At 50.4% G+C, this 14,216-nt stretch overlaps 1 protein-coding gene across 2 annotated transcripts in view; it reads left to right on the forward strand.

Moving 5' to 3' along the window:
- Positions 1 to 7,967: 7,967 nt before the first annotated feature.
- Positions 7,968 to 14,216, forward strand: part of MAGI3 (membrane associated guanylate kinase, WW and PDZ domain containing 3) — a gene marked incomplete at its 5' end in the record, with an annotated part of 74,908 nt that continues 68,659 nt past the window's right edge. For both annotated transcript variants that reach the window (XM_082330231.1, XM_082330232.1), the window contains one exon: positions 7,968 to 8,289. In XM_082330231.1, coding sequence (XP_082186357.1) covers positions 7,968 to 8,289 — 322 coding nt within the window. The remainder of the gene's footprint in view (positions 8,290 to 14,216) is intronic.

Genomic DNA, 14,216 nt, shown 5'->3' on the forward strand with positions numbered 1-14,216 from the left:
TTCTGCACTTATCTTGGTTCCTTTGATAATACTTTCTATGACAGATCTACTGAGACTCTAACTACATTATTAACATTAAAAAAGGAAGAATGGGGACAATCTTTTCTAAATAAGCCTTAAAAACCCTTGCATGCCATTGCTGCTGCTTAAATACTAGTCATGGAAAGACAAGAAATGTATTAATCATATAGCTTTGTACAGAGTAATGTAACCAGATAGGAATTATCATGTTGCTAGGAATAACGAATGCAGCCATCCTTCTTCACCTGCGCATTTGTTTGCTCAAATGAGGCTTTCTGAGATGTTAGTGCAGTTGGAAGAGATCCTTGAAGTGACAAAGCCAGCTACGTGTACAATAGCAGCAAAACAAAAGGCCGGTTGTGTTGGGCTGAAATCGCACCTCGGACACGGGGCAGCGACCCCCGGAGAAGGTGGACGCACACGCTGCAGCTCGCAGACGCAGGCAACCAGTTCTCCTTCCAAACAGGAGGGGCAGGAGATGTGTTTTTCTGGTCCCAACACTCCATTGCTCCTCCTTCGTCCTATTTTCTAGAAGTAAAGAAAATGGTTAGTGTGTTGTTGCAGCTCAAACCCCCTCTCGTCCCTGATGGCTCCTCTTTCAATAGGATCGGTGTAACTGGAGAGGGCAGGATAGCATCTCACCCCTCCGTCACTGCTTCAAATCCACCTTCGTTGCTGTGATAGAAATAGCTTCTCTCTGAAAGACAGACTGTAGTACGGCCTGCAAGTAACTGAAGGACTCTCGGGGTCCCAGAAGGCAATGGCTTACAGGAGTGGGCATCTGCTCTCAAGAAAGTGGATTTTCCTTCTGCGTTCTCCAGGGAAGTTCGACTGTGTTTGCACACAGAGTGCCTGTAGTGCTGCTGCATGAGTTTGGTCCGCTCCCCCTTGTTTCCCCAGCTGCTCACGCAGCCGATACCCAGTTAGGAGAGGGAAAGTGACTGGTGAAAAGGAGCAGGGGATTACATTTATCAGGCAGAGACTGGGATAGGCTTTTGGACCATGTCAGCTACCCCAAATCCCTGTGAACAGGGCTATAAAACTTGACAAGGCTGCTACAGATATTTCAGATCCTATTAAAGATGTAAAACCACTGACAGAGCTGAACCGCTTACAGATGCTAACTCGGCTGCTGGTGAAGTAGGCTGACACCAGGGAGAGGGTTCAAGCAAGGGATTTTAGTGGGTGATGATCAGAAACACACCCCAACGGAGAGAAATAGCTGAATTGATGAACATGGTGAAACATCATCAAACCAACAGCTTCTCCTGTTTCTGATAAATGGTCTAAATAATGCACCAGAAGTAGTAGTTCAAACTGTAGTTGAATTTGATTTGTTTTAGGTGAGCTCTAAAGAGTAAATATTTGCAACAGGTAATTCTGTTCCTATGAATGATTATGGATTGACAGACAAAAAGTCCTCCCTCCAGTACGCAAGTAGACAAACAAACAAGCCTAGCTTGAAAGAGCAAGAAACCAATCCTTTTTCTCAATTCCTAAATTGTCTGGTTCGAGTCAAAAGGTTCAAGTTCTGAGCTGGCAGTAACCTAAACAACACAGCACACGGAAGTGCTGAGGAGTAAAGATTCGCCTCAATAAACCCAGCATGCAGCAGGCTTCGGAAGTGTTCAGCTCTGGGGGCACCCGCTGCAAACCGCCTGGTCTTTGCCAGTAAGTCTTGCATGCAGAGGAGAGTTGGCCTGTGACGCTAGGGTTGCATCCTATTGTCAGCACAGCGATTGCCAGGTAACGAATTCAGGAGCAGCGATGCATCCTCTGCACGGACGCACGGGAAGGAGGAGAGGACTTCTGCTGTGGCGGAGTAAGGGCCTACGATCAAAGCCTTGTGGCTACTTGTGAGACAGTGCCAGTGCCTCAGCACGGCAAAGGGGGGACACCGCCCCTCAGTGATGCAGAAGGGAGAGCGCCAAACGGCGGGACCAGCGGAGATCAGGTCAGTTCTCACAAAGAGCTGGGATGTGCGTTCATTTCCCGAACGCGCCCTGACCGCAAACACCCAGATGACCTTTACGAGCAGTCGCCGCCACCACAGCCCCCTGCAAACGCTCCCCTGGCCCTGCCGCACTTGCGTCCCTGCTGCCCGAACCCCTCAGTCCTGCTTGCCTCCCCGAGCCACATCAGAGCATCCCACTGGTTTTCTCCAGCCTTGATTTTTCTGCAAAGCACTAAGCTCTAGATCTAGACTTAAATGCTCCATTACTACTTTTAGGCTCTAAATCCAATACATAGACTTCAAACCCATGCTTAGCTGTGATTCTGTATGACTGCGTGACTCTCTCAGTTCACGGTTTGACTGGGCCTTTATCCCCACTTTGCATTCATCGGCGTCTGCAGTGCTTGATCACATTGCATTGCAGGCGTTTCGTGTGCGTCCCAGAGCGAGCGGCTGAGGGGTATTTGCATAGGCTGCTTCTTTATTCACTTTGACAAGTCCTCTTAGTTCATCTTGTTAACTCTTCTACAGAAAGCTACAGCAGCAACCAACCGCGCTTGCAGCAGGCATACATGGAGCAATATCTCTGTAGTTGCTTTTTTTTTTTATTCTGGAAGTTTTGACTCTTGAGGGTGAGCTGCAGAGGAAACAGCCAAGTAGATGAAAAGTGCTTGAGAGCATATGACTGCGTGCTCCGTACACATCTGCGTTACAACTGCTGATGGAAGTTATTTCCCCTCTTTCGGCGGTGCCTTGTTTGTTGTTCTCTCACCCCATTTTTTTTTTTTTTTTTGCCAGCTTGAGGATAACTAAACACTGCTGTCATTGCGCAAAGCAAGTACAACACAGGTCAGGAGCAGACTCATCAGTTGTCCAAGCTTTTAACCTGTTGGCAGGTGCTTGCGTCAAGCAAGCAAACCATTCGGTGTCTTTTTATTGTTTCATATTCTCCACTGCAGGGATCTGCCTAGACACAGCCTCCTTCCGCGGAGGTTTCTTTCGTTTTATGAGCATTAGTTTAAAGGAATTTGTGGTGTTTCAGGTATGAAATATTGTTGAATGTGCAGCTGGGAAGTTGAGGCATACAGAGGATCTGACTTGAATTAATTTACTGTAAAGGCTTGGTCAAAACACAGTAAATTCCCAGACCAGCGCTCCTGCTGTTTGAAAATTTTACATGATTATTTATGAGACATGCAATACCTATCATATGCAATGATCGCTAGTTAATATCTGCGTTGCTCAAGGGTGGTTTTTATTTGTGGAAGCGGGGCAGAGAGAGGAGAGGAGGACATTATGCTGCGTGAATGCTATTCTTGCCGGTATTGCCTCTCGTTTGCATGCCGCGGCGATGCAGGTATTAAATAGAGGCAGATTTACGGAGCAGCTTTGTATCGGTGAAGCATTCATTGATACTGAGCTACAGCCTGCTGGGGCTGATACGTTCTCCGTTCCCGGGTGAGGAGTCCAGGCACCAGGGCTTAGTCAGTCCAGGTTGACACAGATCTCTATTAAGACGTGGGTTTATTCTCTAAGCTTTTTTGGAGCTTGACGAAATTCCCTGGTAAAAGCTGCTTGCATGGCAGCTCTTGCTCCTGTACAAGTTAATTTATGACGTGCTTAAAAGTTTGCCTTCAGATAACTGTATCTTAGGGTCACACAATTTTCAAATAGCCGGTCCTGGATGTGTCTGCCCACAGAACAGCAAGTGCCTGGCTTTGAACCACTCTTACCCAACCGTGATTTTTTTATGCTTCCTTAGAGGCACGTAGCTTACTGAATAATTTGTTACCCGTGTTTGAGATGAGCGCTTCTGTTAGGGAGGAAGGCTGTGCCTACTGCTCCTCCCTGGCAACTATTTTTGTTTTCAGTTAATGCAGTGCAGTCAACCATCGCCGCTGGTTCTCCCAAAAGCTTTAACAGCGTTGTGGTCAGGTAGCACTGCTGTGAGACAGCCGGAGCTCCTGTGTGCCCAGTCGCTGGGAGGGTAGGAAATGACACACTTGTACACATACAAACGTCTGCACATTGCTCTGTGCTGGTGCAACTTGCTTTCATTTCATCCTCGCTGAGGATGGAATTGTTCTTATTTTGTGTGCGTACGTGTTGCGTATTTTGCCTCTGTGTGGGTCTCTTCCCGTAAAGCACAGGACTGATGAACGGCATGTAGCACAGACCGCGGCATCGCCAGTGCTGGGCGCTAGGAGAAGGACTTTGAAGGAGTCCAAACATAACGCCACAATTCCCTTTCTTGTCCTCTCTGAGAAAGCGTGTCTTCACGCTCTAATTAAACAGCAGTCTGACATGTTTTTGCTGTTTTGATTGCCTTTGAACTTTGGCAGTGTGATAAACAAACTTTGCTTCCCTGCCTACCACGAAGTTGCACTGCCTTGAAGCAGTTTCTTTCCTTAGTTCTGATGTGGCAGAGCTCAGCACCCTGTTTTCGTGGCATCTGTACACGTGCTGATGTCAAGAGCAGAGAGGGACGGCAGCTGCCATGGCACGACGGGTGATGAACCGGAGATGCTGGAGCACTGATGTCTCTTTGATGGCCCCTTTTAGCTCGCTGAGGTTTCAAACGCTAGCGCTCCATAACCACGCAGCTCTTCACACCTCAGGAGGCTGGGGCTGGTGGCGGTGCAGAGCACGTTCCTTCTGAGCACTGCGAGGTGGTGCAGACGCCTCACGGGTCTGTGAGCTGCAATGAGTAATCAGAAGGAAGGAAAGCAGGACAAACGTACTCGTCGTCATGTGGCATAAATGAGAATTAAAATTGTCCGTCAGTTCCCCAGCAGTTTGTTGACGTTTCAAAGTTTGCTCCTGACAGAACAATAAAGCAGGTCCTGGGGGGTGAGGTGTGCTGCGTGGGTGGGCTACCCCAAAAGAGCACGGTGGCCTGGGGGGGCTGCCCACATCTCCAGCAATGTCCACCCCTGCAGGGTGCGGCGACCCCGGCAGAGGTGACACCGGGGAGCCCAGGGCAGGGCCCCAGGGAGCCCTGCGGGCTGCGGCCACCGTCTGAGAGAGGCTTCGCACATCTACGGGATTTGCACGTGGCACCAGTGCATCCACAGCCCGGGGACTGAAGGGGAGGGAGGGGATTAGCGAATGATGCTGAGAAAATAAATATCTTCAACACCACTATTTACTCTCTCAGAATACAATGAGACTGAAAGGTAAACGTGCAGCTCCAGAAGAGAATTATATACAACGTACAACTAACCTGCACATCTCACTGGCATCGTGGAGGTGGGGAGCTTCATAAAATTTACAAAGGATTAGGCAGCTCATTTTGGCTTTCAAGTTTATATTGAAGCATACTGTTAAAGACAACAGGCCTTTCACTGAAGGAACAGCAGCTTCGTGACTTGCTTTTGTTATTAGCGTTATTAGCTAGCACGTCAAGCTCAGCCTTTCTGAAGCTGCCCCCCATTTCAGGTGTGTAAACACAGGGGGGATCTCACTCTGAGGTTTGAAAGTCTCAGCCAGTGAGAAGACCGAGGTGCATTTTCGTGAGATAAAGGGCGGACAAGCCTGCTGTGTAGGGGGATGGATAAACTGCTAACCCTGGAGCCAAAAGGACACTTTCCTCCTCCTTGAGATGCCCATGCTGTCCACATGATCGCGCGTATTCTCTGGAACATCTGGCACAGGCCACTGTCAGCGGCTCACAAATTACGGATCACGCCTGGTGTCACAATTCCTGCGTAAAATATTGACGGCTGGTCTTAAATAATGTGACAGTGTCCCTTTTAATGTCCAGATCGCGAATGCCACAAAGCTTTCAGCCTTCTTGCTTCCATTCTGCAAGTGAGAAAGAAAATTTATCTCTGGCAGTTTTTTCCATGCCTGTTGGCAGAGAGCCCAACATACCTCAAATAGCACCGAGCACAATGAGCTAACCCTGCGCTTCTTGCAACTCCATTAATGCCGGAGGCATTACACCTCAGATGTATTGGGAGCATTTGGTTAATGTCCCCAAACAAGTTTAGATTACATTGTTTTACCCCAGCAAGCACGGCTTTATTATATGATTGGCGTTCTTCTAACTTCTTTGGAAGCATTCTTGCTTTTTTGATAATAGCTACTGTAGAAGTCATAGACTAACAGGCCTTAAAGGTAGAGGAATCTGTAAGAACTGGAGAATATCTGGTAGCAGCAGCTATTGGTATTTGTTAGGAGCAGGTTTCTTAGTGGTTTCTGTACTACGCAGAAATTAACCACTTGCTGCTATTTACCATTGCAAAACGTTCCGTGTTGAAATGCGATGCTTGTAATGCGCTCTGTTGTGCAAACTGAGGTGAACGCAGGGACACAGCAATGGAAACAAAAATCCATTGTTTTACAGCTCAGCAAACATTCTTTGGACTCTGCAGACACCGGCCTCTTCATTTCCTCCTATGGAAAGGAAAGAAGTATTTGAGTTATGCGAAGTCACGCCTCTTTATTTGCAAACAATGGCAAAGCTACACCTTCTCGGGACTCAGATTTAATGCAGCCCCGCTGCTCAGCGAGGACTTCAGCCCATGAGGTGCAGCCAGAGCCTTCAAGACACTCCTAAACGTCAAAAAAGATTTGCAGTGGAAATTCAGCCTCTGAGTAAGAGAAAAACAATTTAAGAGGACTGGGCAGAGAAATTTGCAATTTGAACCATAAAGCTTCCAAAGGATTAAGCTTTTACAGTGGCGGCATTGATTTTGAACGAACTTTCCCGTGGTTCATAGTTTTTGGTGTTTCATTTGTTAAACAGCTGTGCTATGCTCCCAAATGCCACGATTTTCACAGTGTGTACCTGGCGTGTCATCCGTACCTGGCATGGGCTGATTGCTACGCTGAAATCTTTGACACACAGCTAAATAAGAAAGCTCATGTGGAGAGCAAATGCATTGGGTTTGTGTTTTACAGTTGAAAAAATGTCTTCACGGGTATACCTAAATCGTTTTGACCTCTGCTTCGGCCCAACGTGCTCCAGCCAGCTTTGAACCAGCTGGCTCCAGCAATGGTGGCCATGCGGAGAGCGGCGTTCCGTGCCTGTTTAGCTGTGCAGGCAGTAAATACAACTATGAAAGGCAGCTGGGAGAGAGGTGCCTGCACACCCCACCTCAGCACCGAGCGAAGGACGGTTGGAAGCACCGGGGCGATGCGGGGAGGTACCGGCAGAGCGGCCGAGGGGAAGGCGGCCCTCCCTGCAGCCACACAGCACGGCCGGGCTGAGGGGGGCCCTGCCTGAGGAGGGATCCCGACTGATGGGAGACCTTGGCTGAGGTGGGATCCTGGCTGAGGTGGGTGCTGGCTGAGGTGGGTGCTGACTTGAGGGGGGCTCCGGTCTGAGGAGAGGTCCTGACTGAAGCAAGGTCCCGACTGACGGGAGACCCTGGCTGAGGCGGGCACTGACTGAGGTGGGTGCTGGCTGAGGAGAGGTCCTGATTGAGGTGGGCACTGACTGAGGGGGGGCTCCTGCCTGAGGGGAGATCCTGACTGAAGAGATGTCCCGACTGCCGAGAGACCCTGGCTGAGGTAGGTGCTGGCTGAGGTGGGTGCTGACTTGAGGGGGGCTCCGGTCTGAGGAGAGGTCCTGACGGAAGCGAGGTCCCGACTGACGGGAGACCCTGGCGGAGGGGCTGCTCCTGCCGAGGGGGCCACACCCGGCCCCGGGGGGGCCCTGGCGGGGCCGGGTCCGAGGCGCCCAGGCGCTGGAGCCGGGGGCCGGTGGCCGCGCCGCCCGTGACGGCACAAGCCCCGCCCCGGGGGGGCCGGCGGCGCGGCGGCCGCGCGGGGAGGGGCGTGGCCAGCGCGGCCGACAGGGCGTGGCGGGTCCGGGGGCGCGCGGCGGGGGCGTGGCGGGGCCCCGGGAGCGCGCGCGGCGGGGCGGGGCCGGGCGGGGCGGGGCGCCGCCGCGGCGGGGCGGCAGTCGGGCGGCAGCCGCGGCCGGGGCGGGAGCGGCGGCGGCGCGGCGCGGCGCGGGGCGGGCAGCGGCGCCCCGTGGTGCGGCATGTCCAAGACGCTGCGGAAGAAGCGGCACTGGCTGAGCAAGGTGCAGGAGTGCGTGGTGTCCTGGGGCGGCCCGGCGGGCCCCGACCCCGACCTCCTGCGCGGCGGCGCCGAGCGCGGCGAGTTCCCCTACCTGGCGGGCCGCCTGCCGCCGGGCGGCGAGGGCGCGCCGGGCCCCGCGCTGCTCTCGGGCAAGGCGCCGGCGCCGGGCGACGTGCTGCTGGAGGTGAACGGCACCCCCGTCAGCGGCCTCACGCACCGCGACACGCTGGCCGTCGTCCGGCACTTCAGGGAGCCCGTGCGCCTCAAGACCGTGCGCCCAGGTGAGCCGGCCGCCGCAGGCCGCGTCGCGCCCGCCGGACCCGCGGCCCGGCCCCGCCGTTGCCCGCGCCGCCGCCGAGCCGGCCGCGGGTAGGCCCAGCCGCGCCGGCGCCCTGCGGGGCGGCGGGAGGGCCGCGGCGGGGCCCGGGGGGCGGCGGGAGGGCTGGGAAAGTTTCCTCGGCTCCCGGGAGGGCGCCTCCGCCGAACGGGGCGACCGGGGCGGGGAGGGGGGGGGACCCGCTGCAGCGGCGGGCGGCGCGGGGCCCCGGAGTCCCGCCCCGGCCCCGGGGAGGCGCTGGCGGGCGGCGTTCGCTCCCCCGCTCCGTCGGGGACCGCCGGCCTCGGCAGCGGGCTGGCCTCCGCGGGCCGCCGGCTCGGTCCCGCCGCCGGTGCCGCGGCCCGTCCCGGTGGCCTCAGCCGGGGGAGCCGCTGTCCCGGCGGGGCGAGGGCCCGGTCCCCGGCGCTGCCGCCCGCTCTGCCTCTGCCCCCGCCGTGCCGGGCGGCAGCGCTGCCCGGCGGCCCCGGCACCCGGCCGCGGTGCGGGAGCCGCCGGGTTTCACGCCGCCGTGGTTCGGGTGTTTCGGGGGTGCGGGGCTCGGCGGGGCGGGCGGCGGTCGCCTTACGGGGCTGAGCGGAGGCTTCGGGTGGCTCCGCCGCTCCCCGGCGCGTCCCCGGCCGCCGCCGGTCCGTGTGCGAGGGCCCGCCGCTTGAAGAGACGGTATTTCGTGGTTTTTCCATGGTATTTGTGTGAACTGCTGCTCAGAGCCGGCGGAGGGTGGGAGCGCGGCTTGCGGGAATGCCATCGCTGTGTCCTCTTGGTTTCTAACTTGCCAAAGGCAAACACCGGGAACAAACTCGGGGTGTTCTTTTCCCGGGGATTTGGATTAATTTTGAGTACGTTTTAATTAACTAATGATATCAGATCATTGTGGTAAAATCTTCTTTCTCAACATGCCTGTCAAATGTCAAGTTAATGCTGAATAGTGGCACCTGCAGTCACATGAGCTAATGATTCACAGTGTAACGAGCTTCAGATTTACCGCTTTCCTGGTCAGAGAATCCAGGTGTGAGCTCCATGCATTACAAAGAAACTGTCTTTGGTAAAACCATTTTTCTCTGAATCCTGATACCGGTATTTCCATGATGAAGCCTGTAACATTTCTTATACAGCTTCTTTGTTTAACACCTGTCTTGTACTTCTTTCGTAACGGCTGGGTTGCTGTTTGACATTAAGGAATGCATATTTTAGATCAGATTTTCCTCGTTTGACTGCTAATGAAAAGTCATCCTCTGTATAGAGACTGTGCAGTTGGTCCTGATGCATATCACTTGTTAAACAAATTTAAAAAAAAAAAAACAAAACCAAAAACAAAACCCGAAAACGAACCCACACCTTAAAAGCACTTATAGAAGCCTGGTAGGCTTTGAAAGATGTCTTCATTTCCAAAATTGGAAATCCCATCTGAGTGAAGAAAAGAGAAAAGAACAAACTGCTGCAAGTTAAATGTAAAATAAGAGGATAAAAAAAAAAAAATTGAGCAACAAATAAGGTAGAAGACAATAATGAATCTCTTCTTAAATAGAAAGCTTGTGGAAGATAAAACTATAGTTAGATCAAAGGAATTTCTTGTGTTTACTGTGGAGGGAAATAGGGATATTCCTGTACTGGGACTTTCCATAACAGATGTCTCCAACTGCCGAGGTAGAACTGGCAGAAGAGATTTTGGAACCAATTGATCCAGTGAGTAGTAGAAAATGGCCAGAGCCAGATGATGTTCATCAGGAGTTCCAAACGTGAAAGTACTGAACAGCAATGCGTTACCTGTTCCTGACGTAGTCGGTGGTGTGGAAGGGGTAGGAGGTGGGCAATATGGTGCCACTGGGAAAAGGGTCCAGAAGATCAAGAGGACTGATTTCTGATTCCAGCAACATGGTTAAAACTACAGTTAAGAATGAAACTACTGGGCATGTGAATAAATACCACGTAATGAGGCGAGTGCGTTGCTTTTTAGAAGAAAGTCTGTTAGTTTTTGAAGGGTTACCGGTTGGTTTAATCAAATGCAAGTATTTTGGTGTAGTGGATTTTCAAATAGACTTTCAGCAAGGTATCAATAGACTTTGAATAAGGCGCTCTCCGAGTGAGTGTTGTGTGGTGGTGTAGCTGCTAAAAGATAAGAGCAGAATTCTCCTGTGGGTTAGTAACTGGTTAAAATACAGGAACAGTTTTCTCAACAGAAGGAAACTACTGCTGAGTCTTGCAAAGACCTGTGCTATTTAGCATAGTCATCCACAGCTTGTAAACTGAGCGCTGGGATGAGTTGTAAAAAGAGAACTAGCATTTTTGTGCTGATTTTATATAACTTTTGGAACAAATAAAATCGAGGCTTCAGATCCAGCAATTTTTCCCATACAGGAACATACGGAAAGCTTATTTACCGCATCAGATGATTTTTACAGTAAGTGTCTGTGTTAGACTTAGTGTCCTTAAATACAATATTTTGAAGCATACTGCTTTTCTTGGTGTTTTTGTTTTGTTTTGTTTTTTTTTTCCCCAAGATTGCCACGGTAGCGCTCAGTGGCAGTATTCCAGTTAGGGTATATGTAATTAGGAAAGTCGTTGACAAGGCATTCTCCCTGAAGACCTGTGACTTTGAATTTGGCTTCCCTTCTGCCCCTCGTGATCCAGAGCCGTCCGGACTTGCTGACCTTTGGAAGGCAGCCGGGAAGATGCGTGGGGTTGTGCGGGTGGTGGTGAAGGGAGCGAGGGCTGGGGAGCTGGTGGTCCATGGTGCGCTCATAATATGTCTGAATTCTCAGGAACCTTTCCTTGCATTACCGGGTTTTAAGGTCCCGTTTTCCATGTTTAAGGTCCTGTTTTCCATGTTTTTCTCCAGTCAAAGCTGCATTCTTTCAAACGACCTGTCATGTTGAAAGGCACGGAGTGCCTCTGCCAGCAGGCCTTCGTGTGCCCAATGGCTCTTCAGATTTGAGTGCTGTTGGGACAGAAATTTGAGGGGATCCAACTTCAGGGGTCTTTACCATGACAGCAAGGAACGTGTCACCTTGCCTCTTAATTTTAGGGTGTGTATAAGGCCTTGATGCTCAGGGTCTGCCTCTGCATTTTAGAAGGACAACTTTGGTGTTTAAGAGCTGGCTCCATCTTCCAGGTGAAGTCTGTGCAGGTGTCCCGATGGCCTTGAACAGTGTGTCGGGGGACTGGACTACTTTATTTCAAGTAGTGATGTAGTCCCTCGTTAAAGGCAGCAACAGCTTTAGTTGACAGCAGTAAAATCTGTCTGTGATACTTAAAGCAAGCTCATAGAAAATTTAAAATGGAAATTTCAAGATGCTGTTTAGTCTTGTTTGATAAGACACTTGAAAGATATGAATGTTAATTTGAACGCCATCTGTTAACTGCACATCACAAATGATGGACCATTTTGTTGATGAAGAAATTTGTCCTTCCCTTCCTTGCTCTGTCCTTACTTGCTGGGGAGGGAGAACAAGACCGGCGTGCCACGGCTGGGGATGAGTGTCGTCGGTGCCGCAGCCGTGCCCCAGGCGAGGTCTGGCTCGGGTGTGTGCAGGCTAGCTGGAAAATCTTTGATTCTGGTATCAGTAGGGGCCGATGTAGCAAAGTCTGCAGAAGGCTGGTCTCAAGCTCTGTGCCAGTATACCTGGACTGATGCTGGGATCCGAGTTGTCTAAATAAAAGTTAGATATCCCTTTATTCTGGTTGATGTTTGAGATTACAACCATACCTCTATTTTTGTATCATCTTGATCAGGTGAGCAAAACGGTAGTGGAGAGAAATAGGGTTTTTTGTGCAATGTAGTATTTGTATGTATATGCATGTGTGCTAGCGTTGGCTGGCTCATCATAATGAGTGCATTTGTATTTTAGCCACGCTTGGTTAGTGCTGGTTTCAAGCTAATCGCCTGCTTACATGCATCCAAACGATGGCTGGCATGTGGCTCGAGGACCTTCCCTGTCCAGTGTTACTCGGATTAGTACATTAGCCTTGTAACTAGCTGGCGTTGCTGCAGGTTCATTTATTTCCATTAAGGAAAAACTAAAGCATTGTGCTTTAGTCAAATCCATTGTCTTTGAGTGCTAAGTTCATCCTCTGAAGTTACCTACTAGTTCCATCTGGCATTCAGATTGAGCCAGAAAGACGTTTGTATGTGCAGGCGAGCCTGCTTGCTAAAATACTCATCAATATAACTTTGAATGCCCTCTTTCTTCATAGCAGCATGGTAGCCAAAATACATCAAAACTAGGTTGCAGACTTAAAGTAACAAAAATTACTGATTATCTGCAAGTTCCTCTTTCTGCAGCCTGAGTTGCCAGATAGTACGTAGGAAGGAATGTGTTTTCCTTCCAAACTAAGGAGCTTTGATGAATACAGCTACTCTGTGGCAATTATTATGGTTTCATGGCCACTATAACTAGCATCTGGGAAGAAATGGCAGAGTCTTGTAGTTCTTCCACTTGAGAAACGCTTCCAGAGCGCATAGTTTTGTCCCTTGATTATTGAGAGAATGTATGTTGGCGCCATTGCATCGAAACTGATCTTTAATAAAAAAATGCCGCAAGATTTAAAATGATTAGAAGTGCCCTTCAGACTAAATTTTTTTAGTAGTCTCAGTTCTCCTGAAACTATGCAACCTTGGTTTCCTGTGTATTTGTTTCACAGCTGCCTTTCACAGCTTTCACATTCGTGGCGGAGCTCTTCCTCCGCCTGGGGCATTTATTTATCTCCAGTGTGGATGGCCTGCCCTCCAGTAAGGTGTCCGTTCGTGCTTTCATGGGTTTTTTTTTTGAGCTGGGGCATGTGGAGGACTTCCCAGCTCATGCTCATAGAACTCATGGAGTCTTTATTTTTTCGGTCCTTCGTGCCGTTTGCAATACGCACAGTATGCCTCAGTGCAAAGCTGGTGCGTGTTGCTGCTTTGTGTGCGCTCAACCATAGTCTGCAGCCTTTCGGAGTGACATCTCGAACTAATTCAAATCTATTGCTTTATTTGAATTACGATGCATTAGTACAGAGAATGAGATGATTGACAGGTGGATGTAGTACTCTGAAGTTCTCAGTACCAAACGAATTTTTTTTTCGAGTCAGTATCTTTCACTATATCATGTAATGCTCTTGGGACTTGAGGATCTTGAAGCTAGCAAGGTCTTATCTTACCAAAATGCTCTCCTGATCAAAATCTAGTACAAGCTTACAAGAAGACAACTTACTACTGGATGCATTTCCTCACGTGACTGTAAAACTGCGTGGTGATCGATCCCGAATGCCTCCGTTACCAGCAGGAGTTAATGGAAATGTTTAGAAGTTGGCTTGTGCATGGGGGTCCCCTCTTGGAAGCAGAGTGAATGAAAACGGTGATGACAAATACAGTGACTCAGATCAGGATTCAGCACTTGAGACATAATACTCGAAGCTGAGTATATAAGATTCATTTACATTTTCTCTTGTGCTTGAGGTAGGTACAAAGCCTCCGTGTGGGGGTAAACATTTACATGTTTGGCAATTAAGGCAGAAAGGAGGGCACGCCGCACTCCGAGACTGTTTTCACAAAATCAGATGAATTCTAAATGTGCCGTGTTAAAACGGAGATCAGAGTACACACTAGGATAATTTTGCCTCTCTGAGGAAAGGCATTACCCTAATTCTGTGTTTCTCTGGAAGCTGGCAGTAGGCCAGCTCGGTGATTAAACAGACTAATGTGTTACCCTGCTAGTCTGAGGAGCTGAGGCAGCCAGCTCAGGCCCTTCAGTTCTTGATGCGCCTTAGGTGGGGGGCTGCTGGATGCTGGAAAGCTGCCCTCCCTGCTTGAGAGTGCATGGGGAACTGATCCATTTTTATACACAAGAAGGAAAGGTTGATTCATTTTTACTACACCAAGAAAAGCCCAAAACATAC

Source organism: Platalea leucorodia, assembly GCF_965183815.1.
Source record: "Platalea leucorodia genome assembly, chromosome: 19".
Taxonomy (NCBI): Eukaryota; Metazoa; Chordata; class Aves; order Pelecaniformes; family Threskiornithidae; genus Platalea; species Platalea leucorodia.